We start from the raw sequence: 10,097 nt of genomic DNA, 5'->3' as shown, positions 1-10,097 counted from the left end.
AATAGGAAACCTAGAAACTATAAAGGAAATATATAGATTTTATCTCAACCACTGAAAAATTTTATATGGCAATAGACCTCTGAACAGAGCCAAAAGTGAAATTTTAAAAAGAGAGCGAGAGAATGGAAAAATGCAGTTAGAAAACATATGGTAAGCAAAAAGTTAATAGTACAACTGTATCATAAAGCCCTTCCTTCATATTAGTAAAAAAGGTACAGAAGGAAATCTAGTACAGAAAACCTGGCAACATACTAGAATAGAAAAGTATGAAAGAGAAATGGCAGATATCTAGTAAATATATGAAAATGTGCTTAATCACACTAATAGTTCTTTTTTTAAAGTGTTTTTTATTGATTTTAGAGAGAGACAAAGGGAGAGGGATAGATAGAAACATCTGTGAAAGAGAAATGTCCTTGGCTGCCTCCTGCACACCCCCTACTGGGGATCAAGCCCACAGCCTGGGCAAGTGCCATGACTGGGAATCGAACTGTGACTTCTTGGTTCATGGGTCAGTGCTCAACCACTGAGCACACCGGCTGGGCACACTAAAAGGCTCTTAAAGCAAATTAAAACAATAATGACCCATTGTTACTACCAATTTGAAACAGTTAAAAAGACTATGATCACATCCAGTACTGATGAGGGTGTAAGAAAATGAACCGTCTCATTTACTGTTGGTATAAGGGTGATTGGCTATTTTCTTTTTGTACATTAATCTGCAGCATCTATTAAAATTAGGTACATGCCATTTAATCCAACAATTTTAGTTATAGTTATCTAACTTAGAGAAGTAAAAATATATACCTCTAGTAATATTTATTAAAGCATGGTTTTAACAGCAAAAAAAAAACTAGAAAAAATATGAATTCCATTAACATAAGTCTAATAAAATAAATAATACTAAGTAGATTTAGTTACTTTGCAGCCACGTATAAGTAATAACCAGTGAAATGTCTATGATACATTTTCAACAGGTTTATTGATACATAATCTGCAAACTACAAAACTCACCCATTTAAAGTACACAGTTCAGTGGGTTTAGTATATTCACGAACTTGTGCACCATCACCACTAATTCCTTTCTATCACCCTAAAAAGAAGCACTGTACCCATCAGCAGTCAATCTCCATTGTCCTACTCTCTTACCACCACCAAATCCAGGCAACCCCTCAGCTACTTTCTGTCCATCATGGTGCTATGATCTGAATGTCTGTGTCCCCACAAACTTCATATGTTGAAACCTTAATGCCCAAACGCAATGGTATTAAGAGGTCAGGCCTCTGGGAGATGCTTCGGTTATGAGGGTGGCACCCTCATGAGTGGCATTAGTGTTCTTATAAAGAACAGCTGATGTTATTTTAAAATGCTCCTTGAGCTCAAGTTTTTGTATGTCTGAAATGTGGAGTTTGTCTTCTGTGAAAGAGAGACAGACAATAAAAAAGAAGTAAACAATAACTTTGATGGATATAGATAACAGGGGGACAGGGGGAAGAAGCATGGTGAGGAATATAAAGGGTCAGAGTTGCAACGTTAAACAGTTACCAGGGAAATTCTCACTGAGAAGGTGACCTTTGAACAAGAGATTGGGATCACAGAATATATTTTTTGTATCCTACATATATTATATCATGAATATATTCTCATATAACTAAATATTGACAATATTACTTAATTCTTATAGTGCATGCACAATTTAAATAATGTTAATGAAACAAATGTTAATGTAACCACCATTCAGATGAAGAAATTAAACATTGACAATCAAAAATAAAATAGAATGCTCCTTGAATTTCTTAAAACAGATGGCCATAGCGAAAAATGGAGTATGCCTCAAAGTAGCTTCTAATTTAAAATCTGCCAGGAAGCACTTGATTGACAGTTGAGGAGGTGAAGTTGTTGGAAGTGAATGGTTCTTTGCCATTATTCCTGGTCATGGATCTGCTACACAGCTAGCAGGGAAACTCAGCCTCGAACATGTAATTGACTAAAAACCAATTACTAGAATGGCATCTTAAAGCAGTTTTCCATGTGGACAACAAGAGCCATTGCTAGCACTGCGAGAATCAGAACATTTGTGACAATTAGAAAGAAGTGCCTCTCAGGAACTGCAGCTCTACCCTGGAGGGCTCAGATGGGCAAGCCAGCTGCAAGTTGGATTTTAGGGCCCTCAACCCTCAGCGAGCACAGACAGCACAATCAGAGGCAATGGCCCTGGCCAAGCCACCAAGGCTATCAAAGTAAACTAGAGGAAGGAAAAGCAATCTGACTTTTCTGAGAAAGTGGCAATGCTGAAGAAACAGGAGACAGCAGAAACAAATCGGTGTTTCAACCAGTTCTAATCCATTATGTAGGTTTTCGCATGAGACAGAAGAATGAAATAGCTAATCTGATGAGAATACCTGTCATCTATTTTCAGGAAGACAGAAGATTGCAGTGACATAATGAAACAAGAAGAGAGCAGGGCAAATGCCATGATTAAAAAAATACTCATTGGGATCACGAGCAGTAGGATTAATGTTTCAAAACCAGATTAATGGAACAGGAAATACACTCTGTAAACATATACAGACCGCAAAAGAAATAACAAAAATGACAAGTCAAGAGTGGATGGCAACGTTACAGAAGATAGGACACAAAGAAGCAACCCAAAATTAATTGAATTTCCCAAAGGATAATACAGAACAAATGGGAGAAATTTATCAAGAGTATAATTGAAGAAAACTTTCCAGAACTTAAAATTACTCTCAAACTTAAAAACTTGGAATTGATAATCTAGGTTCCAGAAGAAAAATAATAAGCATCAGACACATTTTTTTATATATATTTTATTGATTTTTTACAGAGAGGAAGGGAGAGGGATAGAGAGCCAGAAACATCGGTCAGCTGCCTCCTGCACACTTCCCACCGGGGATGTGCCTGCAACCAAGGTACATGCCCTTGACCGGAATCGAACCTGGGACCCTTGAGTCCGCAGGCCGACGCTCTATCCACTGAGCCAAACCGGTTAGGGAGCATCAGACACATTTTATTGACATTCTTAATCTTTAAGAAAAAGAAATTCTTATCTTTGAACTAAAAGTAAGAAAAAATGATTTGCAAAAGTGATTTTTTTAAAAACTTACTTTAACATGTCTGCATGACTAGAAGAAACAGATTAGACATTTCTTAGGGGAGATGTGACACAGTGCTATAGAAATAAAAATGACATTTCTAAAAAGTAGCAGAAAGACATTGATTGTAAGTCTCAAAAATGTTTACATTCTATTTTTTTAATTCAAAAAAGGGAGTTACAATCTATAAAGTAATGTAGCATTTGCCTCCACTATTTTGCAAAATTTGTTCCTAAGGACCCCAATAATCAACTAATTGCAGAATCTATTAGGCAGTTTTCACTCCAGATTTTATTAGATTTTTTAATAAATTTTGACTTTTCTAAATAATTCAAAAATATTACCCACTTCTTCCTTTAAAGAACTGTCTGCCTTGGATTCCATAATACCTCTTTTTACAACAGTGACTGTCATAACCTGAGAAGTTCATGAGGGGGTAGGCGCAGGGAGGAAGGGATTAATCGGGGGGGAGGGAGAGACATCTATACTTTCAACAATAAAGATAAATTTTAAAAATTTAGATTCCCAGGTTTCACTCCCAGTGATTCTGATTCTGAAGCTCTGATCTGGGCCCAGGAATCCTATCTTTTAAATAAGCACCCCACGTACATTTGAGCCTGCAGACAACTTTGAGAAACGTGCTCTTCCATCCCACTGTTGATTCTCACTCTCTTTAGTTCCTCTGACACCAGCCTCCTGAAAACAGGTGGTCTTTAGGGTTTACCCTGCTGAGGCTCCCATTCTCTGGTAGGACTTCACCCACTGCCATCCTATCAAATGTCACTGGTTTGTCAATGATGTCTAAGATCTTTCCTGGGCCCCAGTTCACATTTCCATTTGTGTTTTGGACATTTACACACAAATATTCTGCTGCCACCTTAAAATCAAGATGTTCCAAGCCCAATTCATTAATCTCACATCCTTTAACCTGCTCCTCTTCTAACATCACCCAGAACCCAAGTAAGACACATCAGCTTCCTCCACACCCAGCAAAACAGTCATCAAATAAATTATTATTTACCATTACAAATACTACAACACATTATGCATGTAGGAGAATGTATAAGGAATCTAGGACTGGGGAGCTATCAGAAGGTGTTCCACAGAGACAATGAGTACGACTTTCCAGCCTCTCATTTTGCAGATATCAGAAGTGCCATACGCGAGGATGCCCTTCAGTACCTTCCAGCCCAACACACAGCACCTCATCCACATGGCAGACTTTCAAACTCAAATGTCACCTCATCAGTGATGTACTTCATGCCTATCATGGACAGCCTGACACTCCCTACGTTTGGACTCTTCTTTCTTGCTCTCCTTGGCAGATTGCCACTTTCGTGTCTGTCTATATATCCTTGTAAGGAAAAGAAAAAAGGCTTCTCTCTTTTTTTTTTTTTTTTGCTGTGGCCTTCCACAATTTATGAGAAGCACTTGGTAATTAAGTCCCAAGATTGTTAGCTCCTCTGATTCAAACAGCCCCTCTGTTCAAACTGCAAGACAAGATAAGTGACTCTCAAGGCTACATTTTTGCATCCACCTCCTCCCTGCTGTTTTTACAACACAGGGATAATTGCACCAAGGAGTCTCTAGTTGGTAGAAAGTTCCCTTCTTCCCTCCTCTTCAAGCAAGCCTCTTTTGAACTCTTCATAATGTTTACGCATGTTTTACAGGCTTGGAAAAAATACTGATAACTCCCTAGTACAGTGGTCGGCAAACTCATTAGTCAACAGAGCTAAATATCAACAGTACAATGATTGAAATTTCTTTTGAGAGCCAAAAACCGACTTCTGCGCATGGGCCACGAAGTTTCAATCACACTGTACGTGCACGCCTGCACATGGTATTTTGTGGAAGAGCCACACTCAAGGGGCCAAAGAGCCGCATGTGGCTCGCGAGCCAGTTCGCCAACCACTGCCCTAGTACATCTGCCAAACTGTCTTCTGAAAAACAAACTGTATTTTCAAGACAGCCCCTGATGTCTGCTCAACTTCAGCCCCAAATCCTCCTCCCTTCCTTCTTGCTTAGCAACAACCAGGGCTTAAAAGGGGAAGCTGCTTTTTGTTTCTTGCCCTATTTTGATTAGCAATGCACAAGCCCTTTGTGGAAAGTAAAATAAACTCCCTCTGCATCTCTTCTTTTAGTTGTGAATTCTTCCTCAGCCCGCCTCACTAGCCAAACCCTAACATTTTGGTGGCCCTTACAGGAAGTTAGCTTCTCAAACTTGTACTCTGTCTCTGGAAGTTCAGTTCCTCTCTTTCTCCTCTTTAATTTCTTGGATGCTCTCCTGGTGTAATCAGTAAGTCTCATTGATTCTGAGACAATAGCAGCCTCTAGGTTAGAAGTGGCAGTCCTTTCTCCCTACAAGTCGTGGTCCTTGGTGGGATGGAAACCCTAGCACCAGGTGTGTCACTTCGGGATTAGGCTGGAAGGACATTTACAGCCATCTCCCACTTTGGTCCAGTCTTGGGTTTGAAGGCTGTTGGATCTCAGTCCGAACTTGGATTTTAGGACGCTGACATCCAAATCAGATCTCTAAGTGCTCTGGGACAGAGGGGTACCCCACTAGGACCCTCATTTTCCTTTGGAGCACGTTATTGCCCCTAAGAAGTCCTTCCTCTCTCTTTTTCTTAGTTCTCATCATGGGCACAACCCCAACTCCCTGTTGGGTTGTTTCCTTAAGAACCTGAAGGCTTTAGGACTTACCATCCTCAAACCCAAGTGTTTAATTTCCTATTGCAATACAGCTTGGCCACAGTATAAATCAAATGACCCAAAGGTCTGGCCTGAGAGCAGCTCCTCTCTTAACTATGCACCATTCTCTGTAATCGCCTCTATTCTCTTTAAAATAGAAAACACAGGAATCAACTCTTGAATAATTAGGAAAAATTTGACCCTCAGACTTTAAAAAGAGAGACTGATTTTCTTTTGTAATACATCTTATCCCAAATACAAACTCAGAGACAGGAAATTCTGATCTGTGAATGAAACTGAATTGTAGCATGTTCTCCAATTAAATTTATTTTTAAAATGCTTATAGCCCTTCTTACCAAGATAGGGATTTAAGGAAAACCTATGAAGTGTGTGTTGCCACAATTTCAAATGAATTGACACTTTCCTCACAGACCAGCCTTAATGCTATTTCCTTGTTATTGTGAAGAAGACAGAAAACCCTTGAGGCCTTAGAACATGACTGCACATGAAGAGGGCATTTGGTGCTGAAGTAAAGTAAGCTCAGGTTGATAGTTCTGAGAGCTAAGTTCACAATTCAAAGCATTTCCCCCCATAGTCCCTTCCTAAATTTCACAGAGGTGACTTTTCAGAAGTATTTGACTGGCACTGTCAATTCATGTTAAGTTCTTATTAGAAACTCTGCTGTAGAAAATATTTGCAGGATGAAGAATTGATGAACATGTGATGCTGAAATATCCCTGTTCATTCCTGTGAGCATGCTCGGTTCCAAACAGAGTGTCAGAGAACTCAGCTGTGCTAGTCTGTTCTTTCCTCCAGGGCGGGAGGGCTGGAAGGGTGAGTTTTCTCCTGTGACACTTGACCAGTTTATCAGCTGAGCCAGTCACTTAACCAGTGTTTCATTTTTCTCATTAGTAAAATGAACATTAATAACAAATGTGGTATCTGTGCATCTAGGTATGTATCTATGTGCCTATCTATCTACCTACCAACCTCTCTATTTATTTACCTACCTACCTGTCAATCAACCATTTGGAGCAGTGCCTAGCATGATGTAGTCAGTGCTATCTAAGCCTTAATTATTGTTATTATATATTGGTCACAGACAACCTATTAGTTTTGAACAAAATTCTACAAAGGACAGCCATTTGATTAAACTGTGGTTTGTCTTGTGAAAACAAAATGGACTTTAATACTTTAAATATAGAAGAGTGTAAGATTATCCTAATATATAAAAACCCAGGGTCCGTAACATCCATAACAACTGAAGGCTCAACCTGACTCCAGGCTGCGTGCGCAACAAGCCGAATGGGCTGAACTGCTGACCTCTCGGAGAGAGAGGCGGGGACTTGCAGCATCAGGGACTTGTGTGAGGCTGCCTCATGGCACCCCACATCCCTCCCTGACCGACCACTGCAACTCCAAGTCAGCGAGGGCAGCCTCCAGGCCACAGTCCCAGGTCCCTCGCTCCCACACCCCAGGCCCGAGAGCACGGCGCCAGGCAGGGGTGCCAGGGGGTCCAGGAATGCAGCGCAAGGGGCCAGCACGGTGTGGGGGGCATGTTTATACCGCCAAGTTCCCCACTTCCTCCCTGGCCCGTGCACCCTCCTCCTTCCCCTCGGCGGCCTGGCTCCTGCCTACATGCATGCCAGGCAGGCCTGACTGCACCGGGGAGTGAGCCATGGCAATCAGGATGGCCACTTCCTGGGATGGGAGGGCCAGGCTGCAGCGATTCACGAGGGCAACGAGGCCTGTGAGGCACATGCATCCCTCAGGCTATGGGGGTGGCTAGCCAAGCCGAGTCTGGCTTCAGTGGGGCCAGCGGGAGCCCAAGGCCACCCCAGCCCCGACAGGTCCCAGGCCAGATGGTGGCTCAGTGGCGAGCAGTGTCTCTATGCACGGCACCCTGGGGAGGCCGTGAGCTGCTGCGACCCTGCCCCATGCTTCAGGGAGGGGGAGGAAGCTTGCGGCCACAAGCACGCTAGGCCACACTACATGTGCCACTGCCTGCCAGGCTGGCAGGATCCAGAGCATCGCAGGCGAGCTGCTCCCACCTCCAATGGTGGAACAGGGAGGTGGGTGCTGGGTGCAGGGAGGGGACCTCAGTCAGGGTCCTCCCAGCGTGGGAAAGGGGCCCAGCCTGGGCCCAGTGGGGAGCTTAGGAAGTCTGGCTGAACAGGCGCTGGTTCCTACCAACTCTTACTCTGCCATCTTCCTCCAGCCCTCCAAGCTAGCCCCTCTACCTCACCTGCCCGGGGGTACAGGCTCTGGGCGACCTCCCTGAGCACAGCTGTGGACCTGGAGACCTTGAAGATTGCCCGGTGGGGCCCCAGCGGGTGCTGGTGCAGAACTACCAGGACAGAGCTGCTTCGGTGTCTCCATGAAGTTTGCAACAGAACCAAGGAGGAAACCAAGAGGGGAGAGGCCGGGAGCCATGAATTCTCAGCACTTTAGCCACTTGAAAACAGCCCTGCTTGGAATGTGAGGCAGCTGTACATTCAGCTGGGAAGTGAGGGGGCTGAACCCCACCGTTGCTGGGCTCCTGTCAGTCTGAGGCCCAAGCGAGTGTCCACCACAACAAGGAAATAGTGGAGGGAGGGGCCCAGAGGAAGGGAGGACAATTGAAGACTTTCCCCAGCCCTCTCCCTCTTTCCGCTGCCTACAAAAGCCCTAGGCCTGGCCACAGTTCTGTCTCCACCTTTTGGTCCCCTATTCTCCAACCACAGAGGAAAGAAATAAGGAAGGAGTCCATGCTGCCTCCAGAAAGTATCTGTATACCTAATCGGCCAGTTGCCTCCCGCAGAGGGAGGCCAGACTGCAGCTTAGGCCCGGTCCACTCGGGGAGCGGGCCTAAGCCATCAGTAGGACATCCCGTGAGGGCTCCCAGACTATGAGAGGGAGCAAGCCGGGCTGAGGGACCCACCCCACCCCCCCATGCACAAATTTTCGTGCACCAGGCCTCTAGTATTTTATAAAATAATTATGATGCAAATGTAATAGACATCATTTATTACTGATTCCTTATATATACTATTTTAAACATCTTACCTAAAACATTAAATTATTGTGCTGTTATTATCCATAAAAATAAAAACCCAATGAGATAAAAAACATAGGGTAACTATATGTGCATATTTTGAACTAACAATAGATTCACCATGTATTTTATTTAAATTTTAAATAATAAATGTTTCTTTTTGCTAGACAGCTTTTATCGCCATTAGATTTTATTGATTTTTTAGAAATAGAGCTGCTCCACACTGAATCCACTGGTCTTGGTTGCCTCCACATGGAATATCCACATTGGTTACCACACGATCCCTTTCAGCACTTGTGTAAACAGGCAAAGATATGCAATCATCAGGGGAATATGGGCCGTATACACCCTGTTTAAAAAAATTAATTTTATTTTAAAATATAGCAACATACTGTTTGGAAGATGACCATTAGATAACCAAAGAGACAAACACAAAATCCTCCCAAATAAGTTTTATTTAAAATTTTATTAGGAAGTGTTTTAAAATAAAGATTACTATAATAAACCCCCATCATCCATCTGCAACACAGAAAATTTTATGTATAAATATATACATATTTCTAGAAATAAAACAAAAATATCACAATACTATTATAATATTTGAAAATATCAATTATCATATATCTATTATCTCATTATCCCATAAATTTAAAATATTTTTTATTAAAGCCACAATTCAAATAAAGCCCATACTAACATTTTGTTGATATGACTTCTGAATTTATAGGTTTTTCCTTCCTTGCAATTTGCTGAAGAAACTATACCAAAGATTTCACACATTCTGACTTTTATTGTCTACATTCCCATAGTATCATGTTCACCTATTCCCTGTACTCTTGTAAACTGGATCTGAGCATAAGCTCAGATTCAGATTCAGTTTTTGGCAAAACACTGCATAGATGGTACTGTATACATCCATCAAGAAGCATATGTCTGGTTATTTCCCTTTTTAGATATTAGGAGCCATGGTGATCATTATTACATTCAAGATTATAAAATGATAATTTCACTCTATTATTTCTTCTTCATTTCCAGGCAGGAGTATATCTATAGATAGGAACTTTTACTTACCGATTTTTTTTTTATTACCAAGCGACAATTCATAAAATCTGGATAAATGCTATCTAATTTCCTTTTATTTATTTATTTTTAAAACAATGTATTCATTCCGTAGTATATTCTAAGGGTGGTATCTGGTTCCCTCCCCCCTCCTTTTTTAAAACATCATTGTGAACTAGTAGATTTAATGCAGCTACTGATGC

General features: G+C 41.7%; 1 protein-coding gene across 2 annotated transcripts in view; it reads right to left on the bottom strand.

Annotated features, from left to right (window-relative positions):
• Positions 1-8,791: 8,791 nt before the first annotated feature.
• Positions 8,792-10,097, bottom strand: part of DYNC2H1 (dynein cytoplasmic 2 heavy chain 1) — a 378,097-nt gene continuing 376,791 nt past the window's right edge. For both annotated transcript variants that reach the window (XM_080641013.1, XM_080641014.1), the window contains one exon: positions 8,792-9,184. In XM_080641013.1, coding sequence (XP_080497139.1) covers positions 9,026-9,184 — 159 coding nt within the window. In that variant the 3' untranslated portion in view covers positions 8,792-9,025. The remainder of the gene's footprint in view (positions 9,185-10,097) is intronic.

This window comes from Plecotus auritus (assembly GCF_963455305.1).
Source record: "Plecotus auritus genome assembly, chromosome: 9".
NCBI classification, from domain to species: domain Eukaryota; kingdom Metazoa; phylum Chordata; class Mammalia; order Chiroptera; family Vespertilionidae; genus Plecotus; species Plecotus auritus.
Note: the sequence above shows the minus strand (reverse complement) of the source record. Positions and strands in the feature narration are given on the sequence as shown.